Source organism: Raphanus sativus, chromosome 2 (genome assembly GCF_000801105.2).
Source record: "Raphanus sativus cultivar WK10039 chromosome 2, ASM80110v3, whole genome shotgun sequence".
NCBI classification, from domain to species: Eukaryota; Viridiplantae; Streptophyta; class Magnoliopsida; order Brassicales; family Brassicaceae; genus Raphanus; species Raphanus sativus.
The window spans coordinates 37,094,611-37,112,826 of NC_079512.1; the positions used below are offsets into that span (position 1 = coordinate 37,094,611).

At 36.6% G+C, this 18,216-nt stretch overlaps 4 protein-coding genes across 6 annotated transcripts in view; 2 read left to right on the top strand and 2 right to left on the bottom strand.

Annotated features, from left to right (window-relative positions):
- Positions 1-723: 723 nt before the first annotated feature.
- LOC108840460 (IQ domain-containing protein IQM1) lies at positions 724-3,393 on the bottom strand. Its single transcript, XM_018613288.2, has 9 exons — positions 3,236-3,393; positions 2,717-3,134; positions 2,437-2,551; positions 2,251-2,316; positions 2,053-2,141; positions 1,871-1,958; positions 1,540-1,770; positions 1,355-1,456; positions 724-1,270 (listed from the first exon to the last, which is right to left on the bottom strand). The coding sequence occupies exons 2-9, from the start codon at positions 3,073-3,075 to the stop codon at positions 905-907; spliced, it is 1,416 nt and encodes a 471-aa protein (XP_018468790.1). The 5' UTR covers positions 3,076-3,134; positions 3,236-3,393; the 3' UTR covers positions 724-904.
- A 736-nt stretch (positions 3,394-4,129) lies between these two features.
- LOC108818408 (peptidyl-prolyl cis-trans isomerase CYP57) lies at positions 4,130-7,940 on the top strand. Of its 2 annotated transcripts, XR_001944145.2 has the most exons (11): positions 4,130-4,435; positions 4,537-4,715; positions 4,785-4,886; positions 5,007-5,104; positions 5,194-5,335; positions 5,636-5,861; positions 6,138-6,177; positions 6,362-6,557; positions 6,752-6,901; positions 7,119-7,304; positions 7,750-7,940. XR_001944145.2 is itself a non-coding variant. In XM_018591377.2 (10 exons), exons 1-10 carry the CDS (start codon positions 4,216-4,218, stop codon positions 7,248-7,250), a joined length of 1,485 nt encoding a protein of 494 aa, XP_018446879.1. In that variant the 5' UTR covers positions 4,130-4,215; the 3' UTR covers positions 7,251-7,524. The 2 variants fall into 2 exon arrangements, 1 of the variants encoding a protein (XP_018446879.1); XM_018591377.2 differs by lacking the exon at positions 7,750-7,940 and having other exon boundaries at positions 7,119-7,524.
- A 378-nt stretch (positions 7,941-8,318) lies between these two features.
- Positions 8,319-9,200, bottom strand: LOC108840464 (uncharacterized). The gene has a single exon (XM_018613294.2). It carries the CDS (start codon positions 9,189-9,191, stop codon positions 8,466-8,468), a length of 726 nt encoding a protein of 241 aa, XP_018468796.1. The 5' UTR covers positions 9,192-9,200; the 3' UTR covers positions 8,319-8,465.
- Positions 9,201-11,636: 2,436 nt separating this feature from the next.
- The window catches only part of LOC108840459 (uncharacterized), a 7,416-nt gene continuing 836 nt past the window's right edge, over positions 11,637-18,216 (top strand). Inside the window, exons 1-14 of one of the 2 annotated variants that reach the window (XM_057003571.1) lie at positions 11,637-11,780; positions 11,811-11,976; positions 12,242-12,416; positions 12,576-12,659; positions 13,077-13,318; positions 13,413-13,656; positions 13,908-13,987; positions 14,177-14,261; positions 14,570-14,704; positions 14,793-14,906; positions 15,350-15,397; positions 15,598-15,679; positions 15,843-15,878; positions 15,977-16,367. In XM_057003571.1, the coding sequence (XP_056859551.1) occupies positions 11,831-11,976; positions 12,242-12,416; positions 12,576-12,659; positions 13,077-13,318; positions 13,413-13,656; positions 13,908-13,987; positions 14,177-14,261; positions 14,570-14,704; positions 14,793-14,906; positions 15,350-15,397; positions 15,598-15,679; positions 15,843-15,878; positions 15,977-16,062 (1,557 nt within the window). In that variant the 5' untranslated portion in view covers positions 11,637-11,780; positions 11,811-11,830 and the 3' untranslated portion in view covers positions 16,063-16,367. Of the gene's footprint in view, positions 11,781-11,810; positions 11,977-12,241; positions 12,417-12,575; positions 12,660-13,076; positions 13,319-13,412; positions 13,657-13,907; positions 13,988-14,176; positions 14,262-14,569; positions 14,705-14,792; positions 14,907-15,349; positions 15,398-15,597; positions 15,680-15,842; positions 15,879-15,976; positions 16,368-18,216 lie in introns of those variants that run through there. The other variant, XM_057003572.1, reaches the window with a different exon arrangement.

An 18,216-nucleotide genomic window follows, 5' to 3' on the forward strand; every position in this document is an offset into this window, starting at 1 on the left:
ATTCCTTTTTTTTTTTTTTTCAGAAAAAACATATGGTGATTCCTCGTCTGAAAGTAAATAGAGATATGTTGACCTAAAATCCGAAACCACATCGTTTGCTTGTTAATTTACAAGTTTACAGGAGTTGGCTTTTGCTGTACCATTACTTTTAAGTTTAACAATCAAATGCTGAAATATGATATGAGTAAAAAATACTCCAGATGTAATTTTGTTCATTTATTAATTTCGTCTTAAATTTTTAAACACCTGCATTACACCTACCCAAAAAGTTCTCCCTAGCTAATTAAACTAAGTATATATGGTCCTCTTATTGGCTCTCTATTAAATAGTGTTATTAGTTAAGATGTTGTAATCTAATGTTTGTATATAAGTTTTAAATTTAGAAAATTAAGATTTAGTAAATATTTCAAACCAAGAATCCGATATCAAAAATTTCAAACCTTGTGGTCCACAAAATATAATAATAGACATGCTTATATGTTTCTGTATGCGTGTATTTGCATTCAATATTTTTAAATGTTAATGATAGATGTCATGAGAGTTTGAGTTTAGAAAAACTGATTTACACATGCAGACAGATGAGTGAGGTACATGTATTTACCATAGAGTGACAGTACTGATGAGTAAAATTGATTTTATCCTTACAATCGAGACTTATTTCATGCTATTTATTTTCAAAAATGGTTTCATAAACACTATTCTTCATTGTTACTTTTTATGAAATGAATTGAACTTCCCATCTTATTTCAAAAGTAAAACATACAAAAGCCCACGAGTCATAAGCACTCTAATAAAAATGTAGTAATCGTGATAAAGAATCGAAATATACAAAAGATACAAAAGAACAAAGAAAGATGGACGTTTAAAAAAAAATCTGCTAACTCACTCTTCCTTGGAAAACAAGTTAAAGAAGTGTGTGTGTGTTTAAGCATTTTACACCTCTCGGGCTTGGGATCCCCATGTAAGCTAACCGTGGGGAAACCCTCACTTTAGGACTCGGCCTTGGAGATGGAATAGGTCCATAAGTATTAGCTGGTGAGACACGAGGCGAGAGGCTTACTTGCTCCAGTGCTTGTGTCTGTAGCTCCATTGGATAATCTCTAACACACCCAATTCTTGGACCATATCCACTAGACCATTTACAAGACAGTCTCCTGGCAGGATCAAACACTGGTCTCGCTTTCTCTGAAGGCATCTCAACTTCTTGTGAGATAACTTCCTCGGGAGTGGATTTGAATGAGGACGAATATTCTTCATTCACAGCACATCTCTGCAATATAGATTGTTCTCTCGTGAATACAAACATTCTCTTGATGCAAGAACACAAAAGGGTCTAATGTTTTTTTTTCCTTACCTTAACATTGGTGAGATCAACATTGTGTTCCTCCAAGAAACTTATGAACTCCTTGAAGTTTTCCTCTGTTGGGAGATAGTGTCCACTATATGGCCATATAGCCTGAGAAAAAAAAAGGTGAGCAAGACCCTTTGAGTAAGAGATTCATACTTGCGGGAGAAGTAAGACATGTAGTTTTTAAGTACCTCAAGGATCCCATCGCGAGCAACCAATCTTCCTGCAGCAGTTGTGGCTCCTCCAGATAAGAAACTAGAGTGCTGGAATGCACCTTTCTTCTTCTTCCCTACGTATAAGGTTCTAGTCGTGCTGAGTACAAAGATCGACTTTGATTCCTCAGTTGAGTTGATAAGAGTCATGCTTTGTTTGTACAATAGTCTCCCATCTTCCACTATCACTTCATATGCTTCTCTCTCCATCTACAGGTTTTGAAAGAAACACAAATTAGTAATCAACAAGGTACAGCTAGCTAGCTAACTAGTATGGTTGAGAGTCTTTGAGGGTAAGAAAGAGACTCACTGGTCCGAGATATGCGATGCATTGTTTTTGCAGAACACTTCTTGGGTGTTTTTCAAGATTTACATCTTTTCCGTCTCCTATGTCCAACCTTTAGTTTCAAATGGGTTGAAACAGAGTTTAGATGAACAGACTCAAACACAGGAAGAGATGGGATGAACTTCTTTGGATCATGTAAGACTAACCAGTAAAAGAATGGCTGTGAGCTCTTGCTCGCTGACCAGACATCATAATAGAAGTGCAAGTTGTGGCCATAACGATGACGTGGGTCAATCTGTAGATGCAAGAGAATGGACAATAAGATTAGGTTCACAACATTCATAACGTGTTCTACAACCAAATGAATATTAAATTTATTTGTATAAAAAAACATGGGGACTTACAGCTTCAAGCCAATGCTGAAGAGCTAACTTCTGAGCCTTCTCATCTTTTGACAAGCCTTTCCCAACCTATAAAAGTGAGACCCACATTGGTATTTTATAGCAACGAGAAATAATGAAACTAATAACATCTTGACTCTAAAGTAAACAGAGAGATGCAAAAAAAAACTTGTGAAAATGATGTCGTACCTTAGCGGCTCGTTTTCTAGCTCGTGTCCATTTCGAAACAGCCGGTTCGTGTTTCTCTTCTTTAAAGAAAGACACGGAGCTCAGGTCCAGAGCTGCACCATCAAGAGTCTTCCACCTACAACGTTTCAAGCAATAACAAGGGTTAAGTTTTCAAAATTTTTCTTGAATACCTAGAGGTTGGGCCTAAGCCCGTAATCCTCAGGTCCAAACCACAATATATAATATTATTCTTAACATCTTTAAAAACAATAAGAAGAAGATGTGGATCATTGTAACTCACCAGAGCTCCTCAACGAGGACAGCACAATCTGCCAAGTTCCTTCTCGTCCTGTAACTCTTGTATACTTTTTGTAGCGTAGTTGCAGCTGCATCAAGCTCGGTGACCGGTCTAGGGGAGAAGAACACAAAAGGCTCAGGTGGAGTTACTGTGGGTTTCTTTATCTGGAGACTCTCACAGTTTCTTCCGTTCAAAGTGTTGTGAGCTGACTTTTTTGTCTCCAAAACCTCAAAACTTGTCTCAGTCTTGGTCTCTTTAGGAATCTCCCAGCTGTTGAAACTCAACGAACGTTCCATAGTAGGACTCTTGAAACTGTTGTTTCTTGATGTCAAGCGGCTAAAGGAGCCAACTTCAAGACCCATGGCCACAATAAAGCGAGAGGTGACACTTCCTTATAAAAAATATTCAATATAGAAATCTGCTGCACACACCAACAAAGATCAGTATCAGCCTTAAATTCATTAAACAAAACTGTCGGCATATTAATATATTCACATACCAACCAAATATAAGTACAACTACCTTGTGGGCATTAAACACAAAAACACGTTCTTGGCGTTAAAATGATCAGAGTATAATAACTCTTCGTATTCTCTCTACCAGGAGATAGAAGAAGACTTTTAAAGAATAAAAAAATTGTGTACAAAACGGGACGAGAGATATGAATATGATTAACATAGGTTGAAGAAGACTCTTATATATAATGTTGAGTAGTGTGGGAAGTTGAAGACTAGTAAAAAAGGTCTTCGTCGTCTAACAAAATCGTTGAATGTCAAATACTATGACGGAAGATTCAAACTTGGTGTGTCTGAGAAAGTTGAACATTTGAATAATATTTTACTGAAAAGAGAATGGTAGGCTTGTTACAAAGAAAAAAAAAAAGAATGGTAGGCTAGTGAAGGTAACTTCATGGAAGTTATTGAAGAAAAGGACTATACAGATGACATAACCTATGACATTATCATTTAATGTAAGTAATTAATTTTGATATTTCTGAGTTTGATTTTTCCGGATAGCGATAACTGTCAAGTAACAACTGGTCTGGTCATTAAGACGGTCTTAAATGTGTTGGGTATATTCATAGTTTGTCAAACGCGTGCGCGTAACGCATACGTTTGTTTTGAGTGCATGTGGTTTCTATTGCACCTGTTAATCTGTGACCATTGAACTTTCCTGAATTTGAAGTAATGAAGTCTTTATGAGCGAAAGTCGTCCAAACATTTGAGGAGGACTCCACTGTAGTAGCTCCATGACTTTTGACTTCATATTTCCATTCCCACACGTAAGGGATTATTAATGGGCCGTATTTGGGCCGAAATAGTTTCGGTTAATAAATGGACTGGGCTTTATAGTCAAATTGGGCGCGCACCTAGTTTTAATATCATTGGTTTACAATTTAATAGAAAACCTATACCTCTCGGAGAAGCCCAAGCAAAAAAAAAACGGAAAAAAGAGAGAAAGCATATCGGAGAAGACGACGGAGAAGCTTGTGAGAGGAGGAGATGTCGACGATCTACGTGCTAGAGCCACCGACGAAGGGAAAGGTCATCGTGAATACAACTCATGGCCCAATCGACATCGAGCTATGGCCTAAGGAAGCCCCCAAATCAGTGCGGAACTTCGTTCAGCTCTGCCTCGAGGGTTACTTCGACGACACCATCTTCCACCGTGTTATTCCCGGGTTCCTCGTCCAAGGCGGAGATCCCACCGGCTCCGGCACAGGTAAAATTGTCCCAGAAAATCCTCTGATTAAGGTCTTAGGGTTTAGTATGTACGAACGAGTTCGATTAGGTTTTTGAATGTTGTGAGTGATGTGTAAACAGGTGGAGAGAGTATATACGGAGGTGTATTTGCGGATGAGTTTCATTCGAGGCTGAGATTCAACCACCGTGGGATTGTGGCTATGGCTAATGAGAGCTCGCCGAATACTAATGGAAGTCAGTTCTTTTTCACTTTGGATAAGTGTGATTGGCTTGATAAGAAGCACACTATCTTTGGAAAGGTAAAAATAATTAGTTTTTGTTTGTTTGTTTGTTCTGCTTGATAAGTTCTTGATCATGTTCTTATATAGGTTACAGGTGATTCAATCTTCAATCTTCTGAGACTAGGAGAGATTGACACTGGTAAAGATGATCGTCCCCTGGATCCTGCCCCCAAAATTTTATCTGTTGAGGTAAAGATTTCTTACAAGTTAAAATCCTGATACATAAGACAATGTTGGTCGAGGATGTTCTTATGATAGATACTCTTGAGTTTGTCAGCCTTGTGATTTTCTTGTTTTTCTATACGTTAGGTTTTGTGGAACCCTTTCGAAGATATTGTTCCTAGAGTGCTAGCAAAGACATCGAATGCTGTTGCTGAAGTGAAGGAACCCCCAAAGAAGCCTGTCAAGTAAGATGTTATCCATGGAAAATCGATAGTTTACTCTATCTTTGCTTTGGCTGTTCGTTGAGTTTATTTTTTCTTTTGCTGTCAATCAGGAAATTGAATTTACTGTCATTCGGAGAAGAAGCTGAGGAAGAGGAGAAGGAACTTGCAGCTGTAAAGCAAAAGATTAAGAGCAGTCATGACGTGTTGAACGATCCTCGACTATTGAAGGCAGAAGCTACAAATACAGAACGGGTAATCATACTTTTTTTTTTCTGGCGTTTTTTCCCTTTTGTTTATTCCTCTCTTCTGTGTGAAAGTCTAAGGCTAATCAGTATGTATCTATTGCGACTTAACTATATTTATTATCCTCCTGGTTCTTACATTTCATGTGATGAAACTTACCGTTCCTAACTGTGTTTCTGTGTAACTGCCTAGCAGTTTATCATAGGCATCAGATGAAAACTGAAACTTTTTCTTTATTTGTGTCTTTGTTTGACTTAACAAGAAATTCAGTCTTTCTGATGTATATTAAAAACTTCTTTTACATTTCAGAATGCACCTGACTCGAAGGAGTTGCTATCTGTGCGGGAAGCTCTGGGTTCTAAGAAAGAAAGCGCTCAAAAAGAGAAAAGCTGGCCTGTATCCGATCCAGTTGGACATAGTGATGATGACGATGATGATGGAGATGAGACTAAGTTTGATGCAAAGATGAGGAATCAAGTGCTTAGCAGAAGGAAAGAGATGGGAGATATTCCTCCAAAACCGACTCAGAAAAAAAGTAATTAGTTTTTCCATCTCAATGCTGAAATATTGAACTTATGATTTGTATAATAAAAGTTCAAACCAACTCATATCTGTGCCTAGGGTTGCTTCTAACGAAATCATAATAAAAGTTTAAACTTATCACACGGTTTGATGCTTCTATGGTTGGCGCCAAGTATTCCCAGATAGGAATGTTGTACAGCTCTCTCTCTGTTCCTCCGTATTGTTTATATTATCTCTAGTTATTTCTGTACATATTAATTAGATTTCCTTGTGGTTGTCCTCTTAACAGAGAGCTCTAGTGTGAAAGCCCCGGAAGAATCTACCAAAAGGTAATGACACCACAGTTAAACCCTATCGTCTGTTACAAGTCTACACGCCTTTGTGTGTTTAGGTTGGGAAACCAAATGAGTTTGCTTTCCCAGGGATTTATGTTTGAATCTATTTTACTTTAATTCATGTTGTCATAACCAGTAACACAAGTCAATGACTTATTAGTTATTATGCTATTTACAGGTCTGATGTTGAAAGTAGTGAAGATGAGAAACCGAAGATGGAAAAGTTATCACTGAAGAAAAAGGGAATAGGTTCAGAAGCCAAAGCCGAACGGTTGGAAAATGGAGACGCTGATTTACAGCTTTACAACGCTTCTGAACGCGCCCGACAGCTACACAAGTTGAAGAAGCGCAGAATGCAAGGAAACGAGGATGCTGTAAGTTGTTTAGAAGAGCTTCGAGCTTAAATTTTAAATTATCTTTTCTTAGTGAATCTTTACCCTCCTTTGCTCACTGACTAAATCCGTGTGTGACTGATTATATTCCCGAAAAGTAATTTCTAAATTTGTCAAAGAAAAGTCTCAGAAGATAGTTTCGTTAACTTATCATTGTGTTTTCCTCTTGTTCTCAGGTGTTGGCGAAACTCGAGAAATTTAAGCAGTCCATTTCCGCAAAACCGTTTGGCTCGAGTAGTAGTGAACCAGGAGGAGGCAATATAGAGGAGGAAGATGTCTCTGATTGGAAGAAAGTAAAGCTCAAGTTTGCACCCGAGCATGGCAAGGTAAATCTCTAAGGTTCCATCTCACCTGAGAGTGAGGTTCTAGTGGATGTAGTACTATACTACTTTCGTTCAAACTCTTTAGTTAACATTAAAATCGAAAAATCCAGTAGTTCATAGGATATGGCATGCAAATAACGAGTATTTGTTTCAGAAGCTTGAGCCATATGTATAATGTTTATTTTATGTCCTATCCTGAAAAAGTGAAGCTATCTTGCAGTCTCGCAAGGATGATCCAGATGCGTACGTTGTGGTTGACCCTCTTCTCGAAAAGGGAAAGGAAAAGTTCAACAGAATGCAAGCCAAACAAAAACGAAAGGAACGAGAATGGTCAGGAAAGTCTCTTGCCTGAATGTTGGAACAATCTGAATTCGACCACCATCAAAGGCTGAATCAAAATTTGGAGGTTAGACACCTTTCAGATGCAATACATGTACTACTTTTTGGTTGTCTGAAAACTTATTCAATTTCCTCACTTTAAAAAATCAAATCTGTGATAGAACGTGTCTGTAGAAAGAATCTGGCATTGTCTTGCTATTAAAAGTGATGTTTCATAGTTCACGGCTGGTGTCGTCATTGGCTCTTTGCTAATAAACTAGTAATAAAAAGAACTTGTTGAGTTGGCATTACCTCAAACGTCACGTAAAAATACAACGCGACTGAAGAAGAAACCAAAACATCTTTTATTTAACTCTCTTTTCTCTCAATTGTTTTTTTCTCTGTCTTCACGAGCTCATTTTGTATCCTTCTCAAAAACCCCTTCTTGTTGTCTTTTCTTTGTTTGATATACAAAACTAATTACCATGATATGTTGGTATAACATAAACTCATTACTCTTTTCTTTAATGCAGCATGGTTGTTCGTTGCTTTACAGAGAATGAACCAAAGAGTTATTCCTAGGTTGCAGTTGCAGATAATAGTGTTACATGTTTATACATAAACAATGCTGCCTACTTATGAATAGTGAATCTCCTGCACTCGCATGTGCAACATTCAATTCCGCAGCAAAAGTACAAAAGCCCACTTGCTCTTTTTATCTTTTTTGATCGACCCTTAGGGCAACTCCAACGTAGACGGCATAACGCCATTTTGCCGTCAAAATTTCACTTTTCATCTCCAACAAGACGCTATATGCAACGCTATTATAGTGTCTTCGTCATTTTTGATACAGTATCACACTAAATATAGTGTAGGTACTGTAGCGACGGGATAAGTTTTTTTTTTTTTTTTTGATTTTCTTTTATTGTTTACATAACTTAATTCATTATATTTACTTTTACAAAATAGCAAATAAAATTCATTAATATGTAATGTGATATTAAATTTATTTTTTAATAAATCTTAATGTGATTTCTAAATTTTAGTTAATATAAATTATTAATTAATAAAACATTTAAAATGGGATTAAAATACATAAAAATCATTTAAAATACATAAAATTACCCAAATAAACACCAACCAAACATAAAAAGTGCATACAAGAAAATAGATTTGCAGAAATAAAAAAAATACATAAATTTGCCAAAAAAAAAAAACTGGAAAACATTAGATTGACTAACATAATAATCTAAAAACCCGGAAAATTATTATCAGCTCCATCAAGATAATTATAATACGGGGTATAATCTTCTTGATCATTTGGTGACATTTGGTTTTCACCTTGAACTTGTTCTCTATGAGATGGTTGTCCTTCAGCTTGATCTCCTTGATATTGTGATGTTCGATATTGTGATCCATGATATTGGTATTGGACATCTTCTCCTTGTTCGTTAGATTGACTGGTTTGAGCTCGTTTTCTTATAATTTCTTGTTTCCGATTTTCGATATAAGCACGAGATGCAGGATCAGTTATAGAATTCAAATCTGCGAATAATATTTTATTCTCTTCTTTCATTTTTGCTACCTCGACCTTTTGCCTTTGAATTTCATTTCGTTCCGAATTACCTTTAGTTATAGCTTTGAGAAGTTTATCATTTTGCTCCATCAATTGTTTAAATTGTTCTTCAGATTGTAATTTTCTCTTAGCTTTCTTCACACCCATAGGTCTTGAAGATAAATTAGAAGTGCCTTCGTCAGAATTTATATTTAGATCAAATGAATTCATACCGGGGGATGGTGATGACTCAGGATCAACTGAAAATGATGGGGATGATGAAATATTACGACCTTCTTCGTGGAATGCACTAGGTGCATTACCGTTGTTATTTGTAAATTTTTCCATGCCTTTGAGGATAGGCCAGACGTGGTCGAATTTGAAGCCTCTTTTATATTTGACATCTTGGGCTAATAACATCTTTGCTTGGTTCAACTAATTAAATAATGAGCAAAGATTAAATAAGTTAATATATACAATAAAATTATGAAATATAGTAAATAGAAAATCACATATACTCACAATGATCTTTGGATTTGGCATGCATATTTTGGTCTGCCGGGATCTAATAACGATATCAATGTTTTAGAGGCATCTCATCTTTTTGCTAATTTAGCAGAAGGAACTGCTCCACCGGCTAATTATGTTATTAATGGAAAACATTATAACATGGGTTATTATCTAGCTGATGGTATATATCCAAAATGGTCCACTCTTGTCCAAACAATTCACGATCCCCGTGGTCCTAAAAAAAAATTATTCGCAATGAAACAAGAATCGTGTAGGAAAGACGTTGAACGTGCATTTGGAGTATTGCAGTCAAGATTTGCAATCGTGGCAGGACCATCACGAATGTGGAATAAAAAGGTATTACATGATATAATGACAACTTGTATCATAATGCATAATATGATCATAGAGGATGAACGTGATATCAATGCAACAATTGAAGAACAAGGTGAAGTTCCAAATGCAGAAGTTGAGATGACAAGTGGTGATGATGCTCAATTTCAAGAATTCTTATCTCGGCACTATAGAATCAAAGACCGAGATGCTCATTTTGAACTTCGAGATGCACTAATCGAACATTTGTGGGGTGAATATGGCAATTCTAATAATTAGTAAGATGTATCATATTTTTTTTATGCAATGTAATTTCGTTTGTATGTTTTAGTTGTTTTAATTTCATATGTATTCTCATTTGTATGTTTTTAGTTATTTTAATTTCGCTTGTATGTTTTTTTTTATTTTAATTTCATATGTATTTCTAAAGTATTATTCTATAATTATAATTATTGTTTTAAATTTGTTAATCTTGTTCTTATTAAAAATAGTTACTTGTATATGTTATAAGAATAATGAGTATTAAAATATTAAATAGTTAAGAGAATCTTTTTTTAATAATATAATAATAGAGAATATTCTTTTTAGTGTGATATTTGGTGTTGTGGTTGGAGATGAAAAGAAATTTGGTGCTAAAACTACACTAAAATGGTGTAGTTTCAACACTAAAATAGCGTAGTGGTTGGAGATGGCCTTATGAACTACATTCCAAAAACATTTGCGTTTTCAAAAGGTGAATTCTAGAAAAACAGCCATTGGCCTGACGACACGTGTGAGACGTGGAAAAATAGGCAAAACGCTTTTTTACTTTTTCTTCTTGTTGTTGTGAAAATTTCGTTGTCGCTAATTATGATTACAACGCAGCATTCTGACGACTTGCTCCCTCTTACAGCTAGACCACCACCACCACCTTTCTCTCTCGCTTTACTTGTAAAGAAAAAGATAACACACTATTTTTCTTCTACTTATCCTTTTAGTTTACATAGATTTCTCCTCACATTCATACACCTAAATGAAGAAAAAACATAAAGCTTGACTCCACCTAATTTATATTCTTGAAAATACAATAGCTTTTACAAGGCTATGATTGGTCAAAACCAAAAACGGTTGACCTCATATGATTTCCTGACTGGCGTACGAAACCAAAATAACTATCATTGATCTGTGTAAAGAACAATATGTTTGTTGAATGGTCATAACATTTTCACCATTCCACTTGATCTAGGCATGTTTAACCAGCATATTCAAACTAAAAATGAATAAAAGTGGACAATGAGCAACTTCATCTTCCTATAAGTTGGCGTCATATCTATTTCCTTTTACTATATCTGTTGTTTTTTTTGACAGTTGTTACACAACTTTTTATTTTATTTTTAAGTTAATAACTTTAAACATAAACGGTAATTACTTTGGAGAATGTATAATCATTATATAGTGTGACAGCTAAACTGCATACAAATGTAGAAAACGTACATACCATATTTTATAGCTGTTAAAAGTTAAGATAATTTTACACAACATAATTATCAAACAGAAGGCATAGTAGCTAGAATTTTTTTACATAAATAATGGATCCCAATAATTAAATACTTAATACTATCACAAGCTTCACAGCCCATCGAATCCTATGCGCGTGTGAAAACCACGTTCCAATCACGAAGCTAAAATCTTCAGCTTCGTTGTATAAAAAAAACTTATTGAGACAAACCTTAAATTCCAAGTATGCCCTTGACAGCGAGACACCCTCTCTCTCTCTCTCCAACTAAACATATCTGGAAATTATTTATACTTTATCTGGTAACCCATCAAATAAAGAGATATTAGTGACCAAAATAGACAACTGAAGAAAATTAAAATAAGATTTAGGAAACAATCTACAGAGTCACGGTTGTAAACGGTATGTATATATTTCTGAATCTTTCTTATATACAGAGTGCCATTTGTTGTAAATGGTATGTATATATTTCTGAATCTTTCTTATATACAGAGTGCCATTTAAATATAATGTCGACACGTGTCAGTCAGTGGTTCGGCTTTCAAGGGTAAGATTGTAAAAATACAATCGTCATCTCTCTTTAAGAATTTCCAGAGCGAGAGAGAGAGTGCTGAGAGAGAGGTGCTTCCCATAGCCATTCACGTCGAGAGAATAAGAAGAAGAAGACTGTGGAGAGAGAGAGAGAGAGAGAGAGAGAGAGAGAGAGAGAGAGAGGAAGGAGATGGAGGATATTCAGGAGGAAGAGAACGGTACGGACGTGGAGGTGCTGGGATCGAGCTTGACCATGGAGAAAGTGGCGGCTGCTAAGCAGTACATCGAGAATCACTACAAAGCTCAGAATAAGAACATCCAGGAGAGAAAAGAGAGGTACGAATCGTCGTGTTTTTGAGAGAGATTTGAGATTTGGAATTATCGTTTTTGGTTTGTGGAGACACTATTTAGGGCAAAATTAGTTGTGTGAGCTTTTGATTAGTCTCGTATATTGATGATAATCTGTTGTACTGTCAACGTTTTAGTCATTGGTGGATAGGGAAGGAGAATCCGGTTAAGTTCTGTGGCTTCTTTGCTTTGTGAAGCTACTAGGCACAGGCTTGTGGTTGTGTAACTGGCATTTTTTTGTTTTTTTTTGCAGACGGTGGATCTTGGAAAGGAAGTTAGCTTCTTCTGGAGTGCCAAAGGAGGAGCAGATCAACATGATTAAAGATCTGGAGAGGAAAGAGACCGAGTTTATGAGGCTTAAAAGGAACAAGATAAGTGTTGATGACTTTGAGCTTTTGACAATCATCGGAAGAGGGGCTTTTGGTGAGGTTTGTACCACAAGATACTACCTGTGCCTTTTAGTTTCATTACACATTCTTGCAGTTGAAATATGAACACTATAGCCGGGATGCGGTTTTTGTTTGGTTCTTTTCGTAATGATTATGGTACGTCTAATCTCTCATAAATAACTTAATCTGACTTTTCAGGTTCGCTTATGTCGGGAGAAAAAGTCCGGAAATATTTATGCTATGAAGAAGTTAAAGAAATCTGAAATGGTCATGAAAGGACAGGTAAAGATTCGTAAATAGTTTGAACAGTGTGCCACTCTCTTGACTACTATTGTTTGCTGGAGCTTAAAGTTAGTCTTGTCTGTCATTATGTGTTTGATGGTAATAATATTTGGCATCGTCTTTTCTATGCTTACCAGCTTATAGTGTAGTTTAACTTTAATCTGGTGATTGCATGTGTTTTCTTCTGTGTAATGATAACAATATGATTCAAAGTTAAGGATATTGGTCTTCATGTGTTAAGTTTCTATAAGTTCAACCAGTATCTCAATTACATGGTCGATTCCAAGATTCCGGCATATGCTAACATACCAAATAACAAGCATGCTGGTTATACTGTGTTCTCATTTACAGCGAAAACTAACTACTTTTATGGCTTTCTCTTCCTAGTATCTGATTAAATTAATATACATATTGTAGGTGGAACATGTCAGAGCAGAGAGGAACCTGCTGGCTGAGGTTGCAAGCCATTATATAGTGAAACTCTACTATTCCTTTCAGGATGCCGAGTATTTATACCTGATTATGGAATACCTTCCTGGTGGTGATATGATGACTTTGCTCATGAGGGAGGATACATTGCGAGAAGATGTTGCAAGATTTTATATTGCTCAAAGTGTCCTGGCCATTGAGTCCATACATAGATACAACTATATTCATAGGTAGATTTTGGAAATTATCTTTGTTTGCAAGCTTTGGTGCAAACAGTGGTACTTGCGTACATCTTATTGATCTTTCTTTCCACTCTTTTTGCAGGGATATCAAACCGGACAACCTTCTTTTGGACAAAGATGGACACATGAAACTCTCGGACTTTGGGCTTTGTAAGCCTCTTGATTGTAGAACTTTGCCTTCTATTCAGGAGAATAGGGCCACCGATGATGAAGCTGTTTCAGAACCTATGGATGTTGATAGAGCTTTTCCCGACACTGATAACAAAAGAAGCTGGCGCAGTCCCCAGGAACAACTTCAGCATTGGCAGATGAATCGCAGAACACTGGTATGTTTTTTTTTGTTGGAGTAGAAAAATTTCCTCTGTATTATCCATCTCTGATTCCTGAATATACCAAATATGAGCTGACTGAGCATGTAGATAGACCTTTGAAATGGGGAATAGTGAACACTAAAAATGGGTATTCTTCATATTGGATGATAACACATTTTAAAATTTCATGACCTCTACTATCTGTTGATAAATATGCATGGCAATAACTAGATATTGCTCTCTGATTGGTTTCTTTTTTTTAAAAGGCATTTTCGACTGTGGGAACACCCGACTATATAGCTCCTGAAGTTTTACTGAAGAAGGGATATGGCATGGAGTGTGATTGGTTAGTTGTTCTGTTTTTTTTCTCTATCAGTGATCTATTACAAGTTACAATGGTGCATGCCTTCATCCTCGTATAATAGTGCTATAGCTGTTTAAATTTTCTGTGCGAGTTGTGCAGCCATTCCGCAATTTTTCCATAATATCCTGGGGGTTGGTGTTTATTTACTTTTGAAATGTCCTTGTCTCTCAGGTGGTCATTAGGTGCAATTATGTACGAAATGCTCGTTGGGTATCCTCCTTTTTATGCAGATGACCCATTATCCACATGCAGAAAGGTATTGGAGTGTATTGCATTTGCTGTTATGTTAACTATCCAGTAGGTTTCACCTGTGTAAGGTTTAAATAGTTGACCGTAACGAATTTAACTGGTTTCCTAGTCAAACTTTCTGTGCGTCCGAGTTAGCAAAATGTTAACATCTAATTAGTTTTGTCAACTATGCGTAAAATTTCCTTGATTGATGAGTAAAATGTCCATCGTCAATTTCTTTTTTTTCTCGTTCTTTGTAGTGCAGAAAAGAAAACTAGACATTTTGTTTGTATGGTTCAGTGATCATATTCATGGAGTCTTATTTCTTCCTGCTAGATTGTCAATTGGAGAAATCATTTGCAATTTCCCGAGGATGCTAAGCTGTCACGCGAGGCAAAAGATCTTATCTGCAGGTTGCTGTGCAACGTTGACCATAGACTTGGCACTGGGGGAGGAGCCCAGCAAATCAAAGTAAGGATGTTCCATGAGAAGATTAATTAGTACTTGCGATAAGCTGCGTCATTCTTCTTTACTAACTCGTACCTTAAATTTGCACCAGGTTCATCCTTGGTTCAAAGATGTTGTTTGGGAAAAGCTCTATGAAATGGAGGCTGCTTACAAACCAGAAGTGAACGACGAGCTAGATACACAAAACTTTATGAAGTTTGATGAAGTATGTCATAAACTCTTCCTTTCCACTATCTTCCATTATTTGAAAAATGTTTTCCTGGGTGAATAGGCTTCATTAATACTACTTTAAGAGCTATCATAACTTATAGTTGTATTTAAGACTCTACATAAAGTTGGACGGTTCATATCTTCTGGTTGTTATGCGAATCATACCTGTTAGTTTCAAATATGCGACTCATACATGTGAAGATAGTGCTAACATATACTACCTTATCGAGCAAATATGTGTCTTAACCAAGGGAGTGATTCCCTTAAACCACATTTGTATCAAGTGAATTGATACGTTACCTAGGAATTTGTTTGTCTGTGAATTGATGAAGAATACCCACTCTTTGTAACATTTATGATATTTTAGGCAGCTTAATTTTGGTAATTTTTCCTATATGATATGCGAGGGGCTTACTGAATTTCTTGATATCATCTCAGGTGAATTCTCCTGCAACTGAAAGAACTAAATCGGGCACCTCCAGGAAGGTTTGTAATTATTTCTAAGCCTATACATAATTATATGCGAATGGATGTCGATACTCATGTCATTGTAATGTTGCTGCGGAAGTGATTGGATATAAGAAAGCATCATCAAATGATTTTTCTTGATAGTTTTTTCTTGTTCTGAAATGAAACATAGTTCTTTAGATGTTTGAATGACGCATTTTTTTTTCCATTTTGTGCAGAATCTTGCTCCCAAGGATTTAAGCTTTGTTGGCTATACATACAAGAACTTTGACGCTGTGAAAGGGTTGCGTCATTCACTTGGTACATCCAAAAGCCCATAGTATTATTAAATCATTTTCAATCTCATACCTCGACTCCTGCATTTTTCTAGTCCTAATAATTTGTTTCAAAGTAAATGAGATATTGGAGAATTGTAGTTGATCTGACCTGAAGAATCTGACTAATGTCTTTTCCAAATCTGTAGAGATGGCAAGGACTATGTCTCTGGATCGATCACCAGGTATATATGCATATGCGTGTAAATAGTCTGTGTAGAGTACCACTCGAAAAGTCACAAACAAAGAGAGTGAAAACTGATAGAATCAAAATTGTGTGCAGCTGAGGTGATGCCTGTGGAGCGGATAAGTGGGGAAGCAGCAGAGGCTCAGATGGTATCAACGATGGATGATCCGATGGTAATTTGAAATAACCAAAACTAGTAATAAAGCAAAAGAAGACTAACAATGGTTGTTAGACTTTCCTGATGATTCTGTGTATTAGAAGAAGCAAAAAAAAAAAGGGTTGAAGAGAGATTTAGAGGATTATTGAGTAAGTCACATGTGTTATATAAAAGCTGCCCAGGTTGGCTGTAGTAATGTTGCCTTCTCTAGTGGCAGTTTGCAACATTTTTAACTCTCTTTACCTTTCTCTGTGTGTATCGAAAAAGCAAACTTTTTTATTTCTATAAATTTGAAGACCCACCGAGAAGTGAGGACTTTTAGAGTGTGTATATTTTGAGTTTTGTTGCAAGTCAGATTTCTAACCAAACTTGGATACAGAAGAAGTATTCATGTTCTGCTTTCTTTCTTTGTTAGCATCCAATTAATCCATCATTAGAGCCATAGTCATTAACAAAGACGGTTCACAAAGTTATATGAATCATATAAAGTGTTTTATGTTACGCCACGCGAGATGATAATGACCATCACACGTGATTCCCTTCACTTTGTACGCAACTTACAAGTTAAAAGCCCACGTTACGCTTCTTGGGCTTAACCGTTGAATACCGGGCTCTCTAGTGAAAATAGAGAAACAAGTCGATAAATATCTATAACTCTCCTCCTTATATCCAACCCTTACCGCAAAAAAAAAAAGGCGATCAGATCCAGTAGCTGTTCTCTATCTCCCCTCCCCCTGTGAAGCGAATCTCGTAAGATCTCCTTACATAATCGTGTATCTCTCGATGAATTCTATCGATTATGTAATCGTATCTCTCGATGAATTCTAATGAATTCTATCGATTCCCTCATCGTATCTCTCGATGAATTCTAATGAATTCTATCGATGATCTGTGAAGTTAGATAGTCTTTTTTCACATTTGTCATCGCTATTTCAAATAATCTATTATATGTCTCATCGTGATTACGATTATGTGTTACTGGATGGATGATCTGTGAAGCGATAGTATTTTTTTCACATTTTTCATCGCTATTTCAAATAATCTATTATATGTTTCTCATCGTGATATCAAATAGTACGATTATGTGTTACTTGATTGTTGGATTATTACCTGATTTGATAGATAGTTTTTCTTGCAGGATGGCTGCTGCTGCGGGTGACCCTGTTATTGACCAAGGACCTTTTGACTGTGTCAAATTCCTGCCCACCGATGTCGAAGTCTTCGACCGGTTCTTGTCGCCCTACATAGAGGATCATCTCGATGTTCAGCGATCACTAATGCTCCGTAGAAACGTGTATGCCTCTGCCCCGCACGTGTTCTGTACCCAGGATTTGGTTGACTCCGGGTATTACCCACCGAATCGTGGCATTAAACTTTTGAGAAATAGTACCAGGCTCTTCCTCTCCTTCAGGTTTATCATCGTGCTCTTCATTATGAACCTCAGCAGGTAACCAAAACCCAATCTCTTCGGACAGCACATCCCAATCCAGTTCCAACGCTCTTACAAGCATCCCTATATGATAGATTGATAGTCACAGAGGCAATGTGGTGAATAATACCCGGAGTCAACCAAATCCTGGGTACAGAACACGTGCGGGGCAGAGGCATACACGTTTCTACGGAGCATTAGTGATCGCTGAACATCAAGATGATCCTCTATGTAGGGCGACAAGAACCGGTCGAAGACTTCGACATCGGTGGGCTGGAATTTGACACAGTCAAAAAGTCCTTGGTCAATAACAGGGTCACCCGCAGCAGCAGCCATCTTGCAAGAAATACTATCTATCAAATCAGGTAATAATCCAACAATCAAGTAACACATAATCGTACTATTTGATATCACGATGAGAAACATATAATAGATTATTTGAAATAGCGATGAAAAATGTGAAAAAATACTATCGCTTCATAGATCATCCATCCAGTAACACATAATCGTAATCACGATGAGACATATAATAGATTATTTGAAATAGCGATGACAAATGTGAAAAAAATACTATCTAGCTTCACAGATCATCGATAGAATTCATTAGAATTCATCGAGAGATACGATGAGGTAATCGATAGAATTCATCGAGAGATACGATTACATAATCGATAGAATTCATCGAAAGATACACGATTATGTAAGGAGATCTTATCTGCAGGTTGCTGTGCAACGTTGACCATAGACTTG

Excerpts from the sequence above, each read along its gene's own strand:
- LOC108818408 (XM_018591377.2), top strand. The coding sequence starts at position 4,216 with ATGTCGACGATCTACGTGCTAGAGCCACCGACGAAGGGAAAGGTCATC. Across the intron at positions 4,716-4,784 it reads AGCACACTATCTTTGGAAAG|GTTACAGGTGATTCAATCTT; the intron begins GTAAAAATAATT and ends GTTCTTATATAG. Across the intron at positions 5,336-5,635 it reads AAGCTACAAATACAGAACGG|AATGCACCTGACTCGAAGGA; the intron begins GTAATCATACTT and ends TTTACATTTCAG.
- LOC108840460 (XM_018613288.2), bottom strand. The coding sequence starts at position 3,075 with ATGGGTCTTGAAGTTGGCTCCTTTAGCCGCTTGACATCAAGAAACAAC. Across the intron at positions 2,317-2,436 it reads CTAGAAAACGAGCCGCTAAG|GTTGGGAAAGGCTTGTCAAA; the intron begins GTACGACATCAT and ends TCACTTTTATAG. Across the intron at positions 1,959-2,052 it reads TCACAGCCATTCTTTTACTG|GTTGGACATAGGAGACGGAA; the intron begins GTTAGTCTTACA and ends TTGAAACTAAAG.
- LOC108840464 (XM_018613294.2), bottom strand. The coding sequence starts at position 9,191 with ATGTTATTAGCCCAAGATGTCAAATATAAAAGAGGCTTCAAATTCGAC.